At 38.7% G+C, this 18,062-nt stretch overlaps 1 protein-coding gene across 37 annotated transcripts in view; it reads right to left on the bottom strand.

Moving 5' to 3' along the window:
* The window catches only part of neb (nebulin), a 137,689-nt gene that overhangs the window by 44,593 nt on the left and 75,034 nt on the right, over positions 1 to 18,062 (bottom strand). For all 37 annotated transcript variants that reach the window (XR_004220488.1, XM_031893462.1, XM_031893465.1 and 34 more), the window contains 21 exons: positions 17,353 to 17,457; positions 17,163 to 17,267; positions 16,684 to 16,791; positions 15,375 to 15,488; positions 14,875 to 15,072; positions 14,108 to 14,212; positions 13,505 to 13,609; positions 12,491 to 12,598; positions 12,260 to 12,367; positions 10,373 to 10,480; positions 10,131 to 10,235; positions 9,925 to 10,032; positions 7,867 to 7,965; positions 5,204 to 5,314; positions 4,860 to 4,964; positions 3,692 to 3,796; positions 3,499 to 3,603; positions 3,264 to 3,368; positions 3,036 to 3,140; positions 2,428 to 2,532; positions 751 to 855 (listed from right to left, as the gene is read on the bottom strand). Coding sequence is in view for 36 of the 37 variants with exons in the window: in XM_031893462.1 (XP_031749322.1) it covers positions 751 to 855; positions 2,428 to 2,532; positions 3,036 to 3,140; positions 3,264 to 3,368; positions 3,499 to 3,603; positions 3,692 to 3,796; positions 4,860 to 4,964; positions 5,204 to 5,314; positions 7,867 to 7,965; positions 9,925 to 10,032; positions 10,131 to 10,235; positions 10,373 to 10,480; positions 12,260 to 12,367; positions 12,491 to 12,598; positions 13,505 to 13,609; positions 14,108 to 14,212; positions 14,875 to 15,072; positions 15,375 to 15,488; positions 16,684 to 16,791; positions 17,163 to 17,267; positions 17,353 to 17,457 (2,322 nt within the window). In the remaining variant the exon portion in view is untranslated. The remainder of the gene's footprint in view (positions 1 to 750; positions 856 to 2,427; positions 2,533 to 3,035; positions 3,141 to 3,263; positions 3,369 to 3,498; positions 3,604 to 3,691; positions 3,797 to 4,859; positions 4,965 to 5,203; positions 5,315 to 7,866; positions 7,966 to 9,924; positions 10,033 to 10,130; positions 10,236 to 10,372; positions 10,481 to 12,259; positions 12,368 to 12,490; positions 12,599 to 13,504; positions 13,610 to 14,107; positions 14,213 to 14,874; positions 15,073 to 15,374; positions 15,489 to 16,683; positions 16,792 to 17,162; positions 17,268 to 17,352; positions 17,458 to 18,062) is intronic.

Here is an 18,062-nt window from a genome sequence, read left to right as displayed (position 1 = left end):
CAGAAGTGATCACAGTTCCGAGAAAACTTTGATCTTTTAAATAGAAGTAGACCAAAGGGATTCTGGGAACAAATTCCTTAAGGTTCCTAAAAAAATCCCATTTACATGGGTTTATCCTATAAGGTTTATTCTATATCTATAAGCTCAAGAAGCAAAAGCCAGGATAATAGTTGATCAGATTCCTAACTACAGACTTTTTCTAAACCGGGCAAAACCGGTCTGTTGTTGGGAATCTGATCAGCTATTATCCTGGCTTCTGCTTTAAAAACCCAGTGGGTGAGCTTTAGCCTATAGGATAAACCCATGTAAATGGGATTTTTTTAGGAGCCTTAAGGAATTTGTTCCCAGAATCCCTTTGGTCTATTTGCATACGTATGAGGCGGTCTCCTCAACCCTTTTGACTTGTTCTTCTCACCTGGGAGATAGGTAATTCCCATAGACCACAGCAGAACAGCACTGCCAGCTATGCAAAATGCTGTAGATAAAACAACTGCTGCATGTGTTCTTAACTTATGGTTCCCCACTCTGCTTAGACTTGGTCTCCCTGATCCTATTTATTACAGAAAAATATTTTCCAGCAGTAAGTAACACGTGCTGGCTAACTGACCAATTACTGGGTCACAAAGCTGATTCTCGGATTTAATATGGCCTCCCACCAAGCTTCCCTAGAAGCTCCAGAACAGGGATGAGCACTTAAAGTTGGCTTCTGGTATTTTTGTACCCTTTACTGTGTATGTATGTGTACCTTACCTCATTGGCCAGCTGAGTGGCATACTTGAAGTGATTAAACAAAGGATTGTCGGCGGTGTACTTGAATTTAGATTTTGTCTTCTCGAAAGACTCCTTGTATTTATACTGCAGGCAGAAAAGATGTAAAAGTCAGTCATTACAGTCAACAGTGGGACACAACACAATGTATTAAATTCCTAAATAGTTTGAGTTTTTCTTATTAGAAAGAAACTCGAATAGGAACTTTGGTCTCGCAAGTTGCAGTAAAAAAAATCACAAATCACAGTTTAAAATAGTTTGTTCCATTAATTTTTAATCAACCTGTATATTTTTGAAAAATCTCCAAAAATGGCTTAAACATTGAAAATATACCTCCTGTTGACTTCTATAGAAGCTCGACAGCTTTCATCTGACGTATTTTATTATTTGAATTGTCCGGCTTTTTTACATTGATAAATCTAAAATAACTGATTTAGAAAAAATTGAATCTTAAGAAAATGTGAAATTGTGAATTGAAGAAAAAACTTGAAATTTAAAAATTTGCCCCTAAGAAAAATGTGGAATAAGACATTGGAAGAACAATGAGGGTGATTCAGGCAAATCCGTGAACCCCAACCAGTGGCTCAGGGGCAACATATTGCTCCCCAACCCCTTGGATGTTGCTCTCAGTGCCCCCAAACCAGGGAGTTATTTTTGAATTCCTGACTTGGGGGCAAGTTTTGGTTGAATAAAAACAAGATTTCCTACCAAATAAAGCCCCCTGTAAGCTGATAGTGTGCATAGAGCAGGGGTGGGCAAACTACGGCCCGCGAGCCACATCCGGCCCGTCAGCCCTTTCAATCCGGCCCGCCGTCTCCAGCCCCCTTAAAACAATGACGGGCCCTGATTGGTTGCTCCCCGTGCGTGCCCACAGCGTCAGCACGCACGGGGCGCAACCATATAAAAGAATGCACTGGGGAGCCGGGGAACAGAAGAACGGGACGGAGGAAGCAGCGGGTCGCTGGGGGGGAGCTGTGAGGCCCCATAATTTTTGATGGCAGCCCCGGGCGTAACGCTGTCCCGGCCCGGTCCGGCCCGTATGTTAGTTAATGTGGCCCCTGAGCTAAAAAGTTTGCCCACCCCTAGCATAGAGGCTGCCTAATAGCCAATCACAGCCCTTATTTGGCACCACCATGAACTTTTATGGTGCTTGTGTTGCTCTCCAAGTCTTTTTACATTTGACTGTGGCTCACGAGTAAGAAAGGTTGGGGACCCCTGTCCTAGATAGTAAGTACTTTAGTGTGACACCCCATGGCCCCTAGATCAATATATGTCAGTGCCCTATCCAAATTACTCATGGAACAGCACTCCCTCATAATACCATGTCTAGCAAAATCTTTGAGGTGCTCTAAATCTTAGTTTGTCAAAAAGCAGCTATCATTAAAGGTCTAATATATAGGACATCTGTGGAACTAGTGGCTGAGCCCTGTGGTAGCTATATGCATCCACTTGTCTCTAGTAAACAGCATCTCATGTAGGTCAAAGACATTGGTATCACAAGTAGATGTTGTACCTTTTATTGCTATGACAGATTGTCATGTCGAGGGATGATAAACATAATGCTTGACTTTATTTAGGTGCATAAAAATACATTTTTAAAAATGTCTGCCCTTTATTGTTTGGGTTAATTCCGTCCCCCAAATGTGTGTGGACACTTACCCCGCTGTACAAGGATTTGTTCTGTTCTGCGAGGGTGAAATCTGGGGTGTCCCAGGCATAACAGCCAATGCCTTTCAGCCAAGTCAAATCCTCTTTATACTTAAACTGCAATAAAAATCAGAAGGAAGCCAGTTATATTACTGCTGAATCCATGTCTTGCTATATACTTCAGGTTTTTAGTATTAAATAGTAACATTTACAATACAGCGAAAGTATATAAACAAAGAGCTGATTATTCCTTATACATGGCTGGTATTGGTATTTAATTATTAACGGTGACTAATGAATCATTTGATCTCTAACTGGTGTCCATAACTGACACTTGATTGAGAGATTATAAAGCATCTCTAAAAAGTTCACACACAAAAATGTCAGATACTGACAAAAGAAGAATATATGGCACCCAGTGTCAGACTGGCCCACCAGGATACCAGGAAAACTCCCGGTGGGTCCAGGTGTCAGTGGGCCCTCCTGCTCCTGATCATTTGGCCTGTTTCATGGTCATTCCCTATTTCTGAATGGGCCCCTGGGGTCCCAGTCCGACGGCACCATATTGTCTGTTGATATGTTAGATGTGTTTTCAAAGAAAGACAAATAAAACAACGTACGTCACTAACGGAATCCGTAACTGCACGGTGGTGGTAGTATTCAGGACGGTCAGGGATGGACCTCCAAATGCCCAACTGGCTGACATATTTCTCCTTGTATTTAACCTGTGATAAAAAAAATGTAAATATTAAACCATTAGAATTGTGTTCCAAGTTATTTTCCATTTGATCATCAATGCACCCGATTTTTAGTGGCACGTTAACTTCTTACATTATATAGGTACTTACATCACTGATGTCATCTGTGACCTTGCGGTGATAGACAATGTCCAGAGCATCCTTCACTGTGTGATACTTTCCCTTGGCATTCTCGAAGGATTCTTTGTAGCGCAACTATAAATTGAGGAAATATTATATATTATTCACCAAACAGGTAATAAAACTTTGCTTTTTTCGTTTGAAAAATAATAAACTAGGTTGTTTCATGCATTAAAAAGTTAAGTTAGTGGTAAAGTAGACTTACATCGCTGGCATTCCAGTAGGCTTTCTTGGCCCGGAGATCGATGGGTGTATCAGCGACAGATGTATACTTGTGCTTGAATTTTTCATACTGAGCTTTGTATTTTTTCTGTAAAAAAGACACCGATTTAATATGGGTGATACAAAAAGCCATAGGCATAGAGTATTTCTGATAAAGTAAAAATGAGTTACTGTACCTCGCTAATGATTTCCTTAACCTGCTTAGCATGTGTAAGGGCTGGAGTCTGCCCATCGGCATGGTGGTGTGGTCTTTCTTTTGAAGCCACCTCTGTATACAGGTACTGTAAAAATGAAAACAACAATTGGTCATGTAAATCTCATTTTAATTGATGTACAGTTACATTACTCATTATAATCTACAAATGTTGAGCTATGGCAACAGATTACTCATTTCATGACCTGTATAAAGTCATTATATCTTCAGACTTATGCCTTTATATGGTCACAGAACCCCTCAGTGACTTCTAATATCCTTATCATTTACAGTAGGGGGTACATTATCCCTTATAATACATGAGTGATACTCAGAGTTCCCTGTATAACTCAGCCTGCAGCCTTGTGCCTTTATATGGGCACAGAACCCCTCAGTGACTTCTAATATCCTTATCATTTACAGTAGGGGGTACATTATCCCTTATAATACATGAGTGATACTCAGAGTTCCCTGTATAGCTCAGCCTGCAGCCTTGTGCCTTTATATGGGCACAGAACCCCTCAGTGACTGCTAATATCCTTATCATTTACAGTAGGGGGTACATTATCCCTTATAATACATGAGTGATACTCAGAGTTCCCTGTATAACTCAGCCTGCAGCCTTGTGCCTTTATATGGGCACAGAACCCCTCAGTGACTGCTAATATCCTTATCATTTACAGTAGGGGGTACATTATCCCTTATAATACATGAGTGATACTCAGAGTTCCCTGTATAACTCAGCCTGCAGCCTTGTGCCTTTATATGGTCACAGAACCCCTCAGTGACTGCTAATATCCTTATCATTTACAGTAGGGGGTACATTAACCCTTATAATACATGAGTGATACTCAGAGTTCCCTGTATAACTCAGCCTGCAGCCTTGTGCCTTTATATGGTCACAGAGCCCCTCAGTGACTGCTAATATCCTTATCATTTACAATAGGGGGTACATTATCCCTTATAATACATGAGTGATACTCAGAGTTCCCTGTATAACTCAGCCTGCAGCCTTGTGCCTTTATATGGTCACAGAACCCCTCAGTGACTTCTAATATCCTTATCATTTACAGTAGGGGGTACATTATCAACAGATATTCAACTACATTTAGGATCTCTTTGAATCTGGAAGCTTAGTGTGTGCCGCTCACCTGACTCTGCATTTCTTGCCCTTTCTTGGCTCTCAGGAAGTCTGGGGTATCAAGGACAGATGTATAAATGGACTTCTGCTTATTGCCCTCTGCCCTGTACACAAACTGTAAATGGACAGAAAGTAAATTAGTATTATGTAAAGGAGAAATAAGATGAATTAATATACATGACATCCTATATTTCTATCAGTAGTTTGTCAAAAGCAATAGGAGATACAATCTCCAATAGGAGATAAACCTTATCAATAGTGTTCCTTACTATGAAGGACCAGTAAATCAAATATAGTATTTCCTGACTTATAACATTATCATATTTAAGTGCAACAAATAAAACATATTCTTACCTGGCTCAGGTGTGTCTTCAGCTCCTGGACTGTCCTGTATTCTGGAGTGTCCATGACTACACTGTACGTATCCAGCATCTTCTTGGCAGTTGTGGTATAGAAGGATTTAGACTAATAAAGCAAAGACAAGTGTCAGTTGGTATCTAGAAAATCTAGTTAGAATCAGCACAGGTACGCGAGCCCTGCAGAGAGTGTAACCATAGGCGGAGGATGACTTTTTTGTTTGGGGAGGCTAAAGATGGCCCATACACAGACTGACCTACAGCTAATGTGAGACTTAGTGGATTCGCTGCTGGCATAAAAAGTCAACCTCCCAACTACCTCTTGCCGTTCCCACTGACTCCCAGGGATACTGTACAAAAGTGCGGGTAGGATGCTTTTTTTTTACCCTAAAATGTTTAGGATGTAAAAGTATTCATACGCGCACTTCTGTTAGGGGATCTGCAAACATTTGTGTTTGGGATCAGTTAGCTTAAAGGGGTAGTTCGCATTCAAATTCACTTTTATTTTTAATGGTTTTTCAGTTATTTAGCTTTTTGTTCAGCAGCTCTCCATTTGGTATTTCAGCAGCTATCTGGTTACTAGGGTCTTATTTACCCTAGCAACTAGGTAGTGGTTTAAACAAGAGATTGGAATATGAATAGTTAAGGGGCCTACTTGGAAAAATAAGTAATACAAAATTATAATAATAATAATAAAATTGTAGCCTCACAGAGCAATATTTTTTGGCCCCCATTTGAAATCTGTATAGAGGCAGAAGAGAGGCAAATTATTCAAAAAAATTAATTAGGAAGACCAATTGCAAAGTTGCTAGGAATAGGTCATTTTATAACATACTAAAGGTTAACTTAAAAGTGAACCACCCCTTTAGATGTGTTTATGTTAGTTTTATAGCAAGAAAGGCAGTGGGTACTGACTCCCCATTATATACAGTGAGACGCAGTCCTTATTTACAAAACCAGCACATTATATACAGATAGACACAGTGGGTACAGATGGCAGATATTCAGGCCCTGGCACTATAACACTGGCACTGATACACAACATTGGCTCCACTGTAACTTACTATAAATGAACAAAACAATGACAAAAAAAAAAAAAATAGTAAGTGCAAAAAACAACAACAAATATACAAACACACAATGAGCTTTTTCAGAGGGAAAGAGTTAACTTACCCTCCATGTGTTAGGGTAGGGGATAGATTATAAATTATTATAGATGTCAGGTCAGGCAAAAAACAATTTAATGTCAGCTAGTGATTCTTTAGAACTGTATAGTACCCGTGTATAGTGCCTGTGTATAGTACCTGTGTATAGTACCTGGGTATAGTACCTGGGTATAGTACCTGGGTATAGTACCTGTGTATAGTGCCCGTGTATAGTGCCTGGGTATAGTACCCGTGTATAGTACCCGTGTATAGTACCCGTGTATAGTGCCCGTGTATAGTGCCCGTGTATAGTGCCCGTGTATAGTACCCGTGTATAGTACCCGTGTATAGTACCCGTGTATAGTGCCTGGGTATAGTACCTGTGTATAGTACCTGTGTATAGTACCTGTGTATAGTGCCTGGGTATAGTGCCTGGGTATAGTACCTGTGTATAGTACCTGTGTATAGTACCTGTGTATAGTGCCTGTGTATAGTGCCTGTGTATAGTACCTGTGTATAGTGCCTGGGTATAGTACCTGTGTATAGTACCTGTGGGATGAAAACTGCAGCAAAAGTTGAGAGTTGGCTCTTAAGTAAAGTTTACAGCCTACAGATTCTTCTTTTCAGTCTTCTTTTTTACACTGCTTCCAGTTTACAAAATCTCCCGATCCCTGTGTGAATCTGTGCTCTGATTGGTCAGTTTTACTGTCTGTCAAGAAAGCTGTGCTCTGATTGGAGAATCCCCAAGGAGAAAGATCCAATCGGAGCACAGCAAAATGGGCTTGCAGGAACCTATTTCCAGCACAGTGCCAAGCAGGTTTGGGGAGGCTTAGCCTGCCCTAGCCTTATGGAAAATCCGCCTATGAGTGTAACTAAGGACATACAGATTAGGAGGGTCCTGTAATATAATTGATACATATTAACTGCCCCTACAAATTCAATACAAATAACCCGGAGAGTACACATGTTCTTCAGTGAAACAGTGTGATTTATTGAGATATCACTGCAGTGATATCTCAATAAATCACACTGTTTCACTGAAGAACATGTGTACTCTCCGGGATATTTGTATTGAATTTGGATTGTGTACAGCCAGCACGGGGACTGTTACCTGTTGACGAGTACTCACTGAGAACACTGGAACCTACGGCAGGACTTTGAATCTTTAATTGCGGATAACCTCCCCTCCACCCATAGTAGTTGAGCATATCATATTCACATTGTATTAATTTTGTTCATATTGTACTTGACTTGATTACTAAAGCAGTCATAAATAATTTCCTTAATTATACTATTAATCATTTTTGTTGCTCTGTGATAAGATCATACATGTTACGCAGTATAGAGGAGTAGCCATTGAACCCTCCAATAAAGTGCCAATGTGTGTTAGTTATTACTACTTAGTATATACAGAGGGTCTCTCAAAAGCTATATTGCCCCAGGAATGCCACCATTTAATCACTATCCCTACTAGTGTGCCTTACCCAAAAAGTGATGCACCCGTTTGGTAACTTACCCAGAGCTTGCGCAGGTCCCGAGCTCGCACCATGTCAGGGGTGTCATACAAGAAGCATCCCAAGCCCTTCAGCCACTGCAAGTCCTCTTTATATTTATTCTAATGAGAACACAAACATAAAAAGGGTTAATTTAATGTCAAGGCATGTGAACAGGGAAACATGGCATTCAAAAAGCAATGGGAATTTAGTTTTGCAGATGGGTTTTTTTTTTGGTCTTTTTAGGGTGACAAGACCTCAGTTGTGGAGATTCCTGTAGGAAGTATGCACCACTTGTTAACTGTTTATATTAATTATAATGTGTGTAGGTCCATCAAGTCAATGATATATACAGGTATGGGACATGTTTTCCAGAATGCTCGGGACCTGGGGTTTTCCGGATAAGGGATCTTTCCATAATTTGGATCCCCATAACTTAAGTCTGTTAAAAACCATTTAAATATCGAATAAACCCAATAGGCCTGTTCTGCCTCCAATAAGGATTAATGATATGTTAGTTGGGATCAAGTACAGGTACTGTTTTATTATTACAGAGAAAAGGGAATCATTTAACCATTAAATAACCCCAATAGGACTGTTCTGCCCCCAATAAGGGGTAATTATATCTTAGTTGGGATCAAGTACAGGTACTGTTTTATTATTACAGAGAAAAGGGAATCATTTAACCATTAAATAAACCCAATAGGGCTGTTCTGCCCCCAATAAGGGGTAATTATATCTTAGTTGGGATCAAGTACAGGTACTGTTTTATTATTACAGAGAAAAGGGAATCATTTAACCATTAAATAAACCCAATAGGGCTGTTCTGCCCCCAATAAGGGGTAATTATATCTTAGTTGGGATCAAGTACAGGTACTGTTTTATTATTACAGAGAAAAGGGAATCATTTAACCATTAAATAAACCCAATAGGGCTGTTCTGCCCCCAATAAGGGGTAATTATATCTTAGTTGGGATCAAGTACAGGTACTGTTTTATTATTACAGAGAAAAGGGAATCATTTAACCATTAAATAAGCCCAATAGGGCTGTTCTGCCCCCAATAAGGGGTAATTATATCTTAGTTGGGATCAAGTACAGGTACTGTTTTATTATTACAGAGAAAAGGGAATCATTTAACCATTAAATAAACCCAATAGGGCTGTTCTGCCCCCAATAAGGGGTAATTATATCTTAGTTGGGATCAAGTACAGGTACTATTTTATTATTACAGAGAAAAGGGAATCATTTAACCATTAAATAAACCCAATAGGGCTGTTCTGCCCCCAATAAGGGGTAATTATATCTTAGTTGGGATCAAGTACAGGTACTGTTTTATTATTACAGAGAAAAGGGAATCATTTAACCATTAAATAAACCCAATAGGGCTGTTCTGCCCCCAATAAGGGGTAATTATATCTTAGTTGGGATCAAGTACAGGTACTGTTTTATTATTACAGAGAAAAGGGAATCATTTAACCATTAAATAAACCCAATAGGACTGTTCTGCCCCCAATAAGGGGTAATTATATCTTAGTTGGGATCAAGTACAGGTACTGTTTTATTATTACAGAGAAAAGGGAATCATTTAACCATTAAATAAGCCCAATAGAACTGTTGTGCCCCCAATAAGGGGTAATTATATCTTAGTTGGGATCAAGTACAGGTACTGTTTTATTATTACAGAGAAAAGGGAATCATTTAACCATTAAATAAACCCAATAGGGCTGTTCTGCCCCAATAAGGGGTAATTATATCTGAGTTGGGATCAAGTACAGGTACTGTTTTATTATTACAGAGAAAAAGGAATCATTTAACCATTAAATAAACCCAATAGGGCTGTTCTGCCCCCAATGGGGTAATTATATCTGAGTTGGGATCAAGTACAAGGTACTGTTTTATTATTACAGAGAAAAAGGAAATCATTTTTAAAAATTGGAATTATCTGCTTATAATGGAGTCTTTGGGAGATGGCCTTTTCGTAATATGGAACTTTCTGGATAACGGGTTTCCGGATAAGGGATCCCATACCTGTACCGCAAATGTAATTTTAAAATCCCTTAAGACTCAACGGGTTACTTACATCGCTGGTTATTTCTCCAACATAGCGGCAGTGAATGGTTTGTGGGGTAAAAGGCATGGAAATCATATGTCCTTGCAGTTTGTTGTGGTAGTCAGATTTGTAGACCAACTGAAACACAGAAATGGATAATGAATTAAGCAAACTGATTGTTTTTTTTAATGGGGCTGGTAATGTAATCTTAAAAGTAGCAGAAAAATAGAACTTACATCACTGATAGCGTCTTGTGTGGCCTTGACTTGGCGGATCTCTGGAGTATCAGGAGTGGTGTGGATTTTATCCTTCTGCTTATGGTACACTTCTCTGTAGAGCCTCTGCAAAAGATAGAAACAACCTGAATGTCACTGAATACACATAAACACGCTATCTTGGGTATGTAAAACCCAATAAAAATATTTTAAAAACAATCCTATGCCATTAACCTCATACCAATAAACTCCATACCACATACCTCATTAAGGATCTTATTCACTTTCCTAGTGTTCACCATGCCGACATCTTGTGGTCCCAGAGTGTAAGATTTGGCCTTAATGTGTTCGTAGACTTCCTTATATTTTACCTACAAGCAGAAAGATTAAAGAAGGGCATTAGTATAACAATTTTGTTTTATTGTTTTAGCCAAACAGAAATTTAGACTTTACTAACGATGAGTGATTTTTTTTCACTAGGCATAAATATGCTGCTCCAAATTTCGTCATTGCTTAATTTTTTTCGGGAAACTATCATAAAAATTCACCATGACAAAAAAATGCACCAAGAAAGATGCCTATTGACTTTAATGTATTTGGAGTGAGAAAAAAATTGCAGTTGCGTCAAAAAAAAAATCATGGTTGCATCAAAAAATGTCACAACTGCATCAAAAAAGTTGCTGTTGTGCATGTAAAAAAAGTCATGAATTTCATAAATTTTCCTGCGTTTCGTAAATTTTTCAGCAGTTTCGAAAATGTTTTGGCAAAGCAAAACGGGACAGATCAACTCCAATGTGCGTTAAAAAATGATAATTTCAAGGGCATTATTTATATAATAGTATTGGCTACCTTTCTGATAATTTCACTAGACCAACTGGCTCTGTATCTGCCAGATAGATACACATAAGGAGGAAGATTTATTAGTTTTCAAAACTCATTTGTGAAAAAAAAATTGCATTTAAAAAAAAAAAAGCAAAAATTAAATTAGAAAAACCCGATCTCCTTAAGTCATGTTAGAAAAACTCAATTGCATTGTTCCAATACAGTTTGATTCAAAAGACAAGAACAATAATATAGCTTGAAAACTGAAAATACATCTCCCACTGACTTCAATAGAGGTTTGCCAAGATTTTGTTGCCGTACTTTTTCATTACTATTTTCTGTTAATAATTCGAGTTTGAAAAATTTGAATTTAAATGATTTGATGATTTTTTTGAAACACAAAAAAGGTGATCTTGAATATTAATATATATATTTTTTTTTTGCCAACACTTTAGCTATAACCCACTTGTTCTAGAACCCATGGAACCAGGTCTTGGATTCTGTGAGAGTCAAATGCCAAAAGTATCTTTAATATAATAACGCTAGATATTTCATATTTTAATATGCTCTTTACTGCCATCATATTCTACTTTGCTGTATTTCTATAGTAAAATAATTCATATACAGGTATACGACCCCTTATCCAGAATGCTCGGAACCAAGGGTATTCCAGATAAGGGGTCTTTCCGTAATTTGCATCTCCATACCTTAAGTCTACTATAAAATCAATAAAACATTAATTAAACCCAATAGGACTGTTTTGCATCCAATAAGGATTATTTAGATCTTAGTTGGGATCAAGTACAGGTACTGTTTTATTATTACAGAGAAAAGGGAATCATTTAACCATTAAATAAACCCAATAGGGCTGTTCTGCCCCCAATAAGGGGTAATTATATCTTAGTTGGGATCAAGTACAGGTACTGTTTTATTATTACAGAGAAAAGGGAATCATTTAACCATTAAATAAACCCAATAGGGCTGTTCTGCCCCCAATAAGGGGTAATTATATCTTAGTTGGGATCAAGTACAGGTACTGTTTTATTATTACAGAGAAAAGGGAATCATTTAACCGTTAAATAAACCCAATAGGGCTGTTCTGCCCCCAATAAGGGGTAATTATATCTTAGTTGGGATCAATGACAAGGTACTGTTTTATTATTACAGAGAAAAAGGAAATCAGTTTTAAAATTCTAAATTATTTGATGAAAATTGAGTCTATGGGAGATGGCCTTTCTGTAATTCGGAGCTTTCTGGATAATGGGTTTCCGGATAAGGGATCCCATACCTGTACTGTATATAATAAACTTAATGAAATATATACTTACATCACTTCCAATGAGTTGGGCCTTCTTAGCTTGAGTAATGGCTGGGGTGTCATTAGGAAGGGTGTATCCTTTAGGAAGAGATTTTACACCATCCTCACGATACAGGTTCTGGGTTTAAAAAAATAAAATCATATAATGTAATGAATTCCTGCAATGGGTGTTATAAAGTGTAATAGTAACATACATCTCCTCCTTCTACCAAATTCCAAACCACTTGTCTAATGTACTTACGTCACTCTGTATCTTGTTAGCGTTGCTGGCTCTTTCCAAATCGACTGTGTTGGGTGTAGAAGTAACTTTGCCTCTGACATGTTGTTCATAATCTGAATGGTATACAACCTGCAAATTTGAAAGAATATTATTGTCATCTAGCAGTACATCAGACTGTGGGTCACTGTGATTGGCTATGTTCATTATAAATGCTTAGACTAGATATTTTATACTTAATTATTAAGTATACAAAATTCATTATTACCTACTAACAATATTATTTTGCCAAATAACGAAGTTCCATTTGATGTTTAATTTGCTAAACCATTAAATATTCCTACTTTCATTCATTATTCATTCTGTAGGTGTAATTTAACCAGTTCTATATGTGTATTGCTTCAAAGGGCCGGTGCTGGAACAAAATTAATTTATCCGGCATTAGTATTGCTGACAGGATAGAACTAAAAATCTACAGGTTGGCCCAGGCTAACGTGGACATTTAGTAAACCCAGGCAGCTTGCCAAAATTAACCTCTAACCACCATGGTTCTTCTCCCTTACTGTAGGCCATTACAGGAATTTTAAACTGCACCTCCTGGCCACCAAAACATGGTGTGCCACTAAACGTGGACACCATCACAAAATCAAAGAGCTATGGAAATGTATAGTAACTGATTGGTTCTGCTGAGAATGAAAAATACAGGTAGAAAAGGGAATAACTAAGAGGGGCAATAGTAAAAGAGGTTTAAAAAGAAGACAAACGAATACTGAGAAGATCAGGACTATGGAAGGGGGAGAAGTAGAACGGGGAAGAGCAAGACCAAACAGACAGAATTGAAACTGAGTGAGAAGAAGAAGGCAAATGAAGAGAGGATGAGAGCTTTTAGTGGGTTCTATGCTTAAGGTTTTCTGGTTGGGCCCTAGTCCCATCTCTGGTATGTAATTTGCTGCCACACTATCTGATATAGGATTACTAAAGTGATATATGATATTCAGAAACTATATGTATAGAACATTTAGCTATGAAATGACTTACATCACTGCTCTGCTTGCCGCTGGTCACAGCCTGCACGTAGACTGGAGTGTCTGTGACTGATGTATAAGTCTTCTTCAGTTCCTCTGCTTTAGCTTTGTACTTATTCTGAGATAAACGATAGAAAGGTGATCATAGGACAAAGGCATACTGCAATTTAAAAACATTTTACTAAATACAGTTTAAATACAATACAGTATGTGTTTTACAGTCATACATTTTATCCTACAGAGCTTAAAAGAAATCATTTTAATAATTAAAAATATAATAACTATGGAGCTACACCCAAAGAATGTTTAAAAAAACATGCACAGGTTTTATTATAATATTGTCTTATGTTTTTGAGATATGAATGGATTATTAATGTGTTCCTTTAGCATAAAACCTATCTTGCCTGCTGCAGAAAACTCAGTTATACAGTTAGTTTGGCTTTCCATATCGACTTATTGTCCTGGAAATAATGGTTAGGCTGGGTTAAATTAGGCTTTGACTCAAAGCAGGAGTAAGGTGTTGGCAGGGGAATGTTAGGATGCAGAACTTGTAAGTAATTCATTTCTCAAAAATGATGCTTTTTAGGAAAAAAAGCATCTTGTTGATTATACTTACATCGCTGCGCAGGTCATAGGCATGCTTGGCGTGGAGAATTTCTGGTGTGTCCCACACAAAACAGCCAATTCCCTTCAGCCAGTGGAGATCATCTTTATAGGCAATCTAGAATGGAAGATGCATAGAGAGAGAACACAATATTATTAGCCACAATGAAAGATAATAATGCTAATAGCGGCTTAATACTTTCTATTAATCACAATATTAATTGGTTTAGGTTATTGCTTAGAATTAGCTTTTTCTTATTTCATGGTTTTAAGATGGTAGTGGGGCAGGGTCGGACTGGGCCGCCGGGACACCGGGAAAAATCCCAGTGGGTCCCGGCCTTAGTGGGCCCCAGCGGCCCAGTCCGACCCTTGCCGGCACTCCCCAACTGACTATTCCTCCCCTGATGTGTTCAATTTATACACGCTCGGGGAGGACGTCGGGTGGGGGCCCTGTGGGGGGGGGGTTGGGGTGGCCCTGTGGGGGGGGTTGGGGGGGCCTGTGGGGAGGGGGTAGGGGACACTGCTGGATGGGGCACCTGCAGGGCCCCTGGGGCGGGACCCTGTAGTGGGGTACAACTTCTTTAATCCCATTATGAGTGTACAATCGGAATAGAGATATACAGCAATTTCACCACACTGAAATTAAGGCAGAGATGTTCAACCTTCAGCCTCCTGGGATGTTGCTGTGCTACTCCTAGAACCCCAATATGGACTAATTATAAATAGAGGGAAAGTTGTTCTGTGGTCAACACACGAATACGGCAATAACAGATCACTTACATCGCTCAGCTGTTCGTTGACTTTGCGGGCATGGACATAGAGCTGAAGGTCAGGCAGACAGGTCCATTCGTGGAGGTATTTGCGGTAATCGATTTCACTGACTTTATCCTGGGTCTCCCTGGCGGAAACAATTTCCAGCATGTCTGGTGCTATGTGAATCTTCGCCTTGTTCTTCTCATAAGTTTCTTTGTAGAGGCGCTATCAAAGTTGGAAAACACATAAAAATTATTTACAATATTATAAAAGTCTATTGTTCTGGCATTTGGAAAAAATATGAATGCCTTAGAGGTGTAGAATTGTTCTAATATAGCTTTTTCATTTTGTAGTATTAAGCAGCCATTAAACCCAGATCTGGGGTATGGGCAGTCACTTTGAGGACCTGATTATGAGGTAGAGTCAGAGAACATTCAGAGAATGTGTACTCTTACTAGATGATTTTCACAATCCAACCCGGTGTCCATATTGTTAGACCAAGAAACAAAATTCAAACGTATACTCACATCTAGAGGAAGCTTGCCGACTTTAAGACATCTTGCTGTGGCTGGGTCATCCTGGATACCCTTTGGCAAGGTGTAAAGTGCTTTGAATTTCTCGTATTCCTCGCGGTACTTAAGCTAAGGGCAAAAATGTAAAAACAATTCGTATTTGAAAGGCTATCAGAAAACCTTTGCATAACAAATAAATAAACTGTCACAATTACAAGTGTATCATTTTCTCTAGTGAATGTTAGCTTCACATTTGTGCCACATATAAATGTATATGCTTCACAGTTAGAAGTAATCCATTAAGCTTGACCAAAAAAGAAATCACCTCAAGCTTAATAGGGAATTCACAAAGGGTAATAACCACTAATATTAGGATGCAGAGGAACCAAAATATGGTCTAGTATGTGGTCTACCTAGAAATTTCTACTTCTTTTGTGTCTACTGCATAGAAATATGGCAGTTCCCAATTTAACTAGCATAGAATATTTGCAGTTTATTGGGCCTGAGCTGGGAACCTTACTGCTTACAACTAGTGATGAGCGAATCTGTCCCGTTTCGTTTCGCTGAAAAATTTGCGAATCTTTCAAAAGATTTGCAAAACGGCAAAAATGTCGCACGTCCAAAAAAATTGTCGTCTGCGGCTATTCTTTTGTTGCGCGGCTATTATTTTGTTGCCCGCGGCTATTATTTTGTCGCCCGCAGCTATTATTTTGTTGCATGGCGAATTTTTTCATCCGTTTCACGAAACAATCTGCCAATGGCGAAACGTGGAAATTTGCAGTGAATCCATGCCTGGCGAAACATTTCGCCCATCACTACTTACAACTTCATTTGAGTGTACTCAGGTTATTGCCTCTTAATTGGCTTAACACATCCAAAGGGAAAGCTGCTTAGTTAATGCTAAATTTATGGTGTATCAGGCAACCTATAACATGGTCATGTATATTAAAGCAGTTTAGACGTACAGTGCGGCAGCCTTCTGGCTTTAGTTAGGAATCCAGAAAATGTATGTAGTGATCTTTATGCCTCATACACTTTCTGAAAAGGGGCATCAACAAATGTGATTTTTCAGTTTGGAGACTGCAGAATGATCTATCAAAATTTCAAAATTAGCCTTATGAGGCACCAAACATGCTCATGTGTCTGGATCATAAGAACAAAATTATCCGATTCCTCAACAAACTTTGGGCATGTATGGCCTCTTTGTGGCAGGTTCGGAGAGCTACCAATCAGTGTTCATGATTGAAAAATAGATGCAAATCTACAGTTCCTGTTAGAAGAAGACATTATGTTCTTGATTTTCCTCTCTTTTCTGTGAACTTACCTGACTGGCAATGTGCTTATTGCGTTTTGCGAATGCCAGCGGAACAGCATCAGGCGGCAGCTGGTAACTTGTGGCTTTGACTTTATCCCAGGCATGTTTGTATATGTTCTAAAGGATAAATAAAGAGAGTTTTTAGTTCTCTTGAGTTTCTGTAGCAACATTATCTCAACACTCAACAGCGACACTAACATCCCAATATGGCTTAAGTTACAGATGATTATGATTACAGAGCAACTCCTTGTTTGTTTGTTTGACACATGTGCTGAATGTTTGTATCATATAATTATGTCCCAGTAATCTAGTTCAAAAGAAGTTGGAACCCTTTAGGTTAGAAAAAAAAATTACTATCCTTCATTTTAATGCACATTTAACAATTAAATATGTTCTGTATCCAACTGGTGGATGTGTGTATCAAATCTGAAACCATTTTATTGGGATTGATTAGATGTAAGAGGATGCTGTTACATTTTGAGACTCACATCGCTAAATAACCCCTTGAGGTTCTGAGTGCGGTCGTAGTCCACAGTTTCTAAAACAGTTGTGTACTTGTCCTTGTTTTTGTTGAAATCTTCTTTATATTTTAACTGTAAATAAAAGGAAAATGTATAAGTAAAGAAATCATGAGACAGAGTCCTGAGTGATTACTCTGTGTTACTTGCAGATACTCACGTCGCTAGCATTTATGGCACTTTGAACCGATGTCACGTATACAGGAGTGTCGGTAACAACAGAGTAGTTCTTGAAGTTTTCTTTGCCACCGGCTGTGTATTTTATCTGTAAAAAGATACACAAAAGTTCAAAATGGCCCTTTGCTTTATTCCTCCCCCTCAGTAAAAAAAATTGTCTACCAAGAAAATAAGAAATCATCACAAACTGATTCAAAATTTGACATAAGAATTCTTAAAAATCAGTCTTTGACAGGGGTAGGCCTAATCACTATTGTGCCCTAGGCAAGGCAATTGATTCACTGTGCTCCACAGGAGACAGGTCATGAATTCGGGAGAGTTCAAGAAAGCTGTCTTGTCCCGCCTCCGCCTTTCTCTAGTAGGGCACAGAAGATTTCTATGGCGCCTCCGGAGGTAAAGAAGGGCCAAAACTAGGGCTAACTAAGCAGAAGAGGTGTGTGCCCTGCGCGCTCAAAGTGTTGCGCCCTAGGCACGTGCCTCTTCTGCCTACCCCTAGTCCCGGTCCTGGTCTTGAATAACAACACAGATATGTTGAACACCAATATTTGTGTAGGCCAATAACAACTGATTTACCAGCTAAAATTCATTTGGGATAAAAAGATATTTATCAGACTAGTTTAGCAAATTCTGTTAAATGTATTGACCAAGTAATTGAGTTAGCAAAAGAAGCCCAAAAGTAGCCAGTTTGGACAC

Source organism: Xenopus tropicalis, chromosome 9 (assembly GCF_000004195.4).
Source record: "Xenopus tropicalis strain Nigerian chromosome 9, UCB_Xtro_10.0, whole genome shotgun sequence".
Taxonomy (NCBI): domain Eukaryota; kingdom Metazoa; phylum Chordata; class Amphibia; order Anura; family Pipidae; genus Xenopus; species Xenopus tropicalis.
The sequence above is the reverse complement of the archived record's forward strand: the minus strand, read 5'-3'. Positions and strand labels throughout refer to the sequence as shown.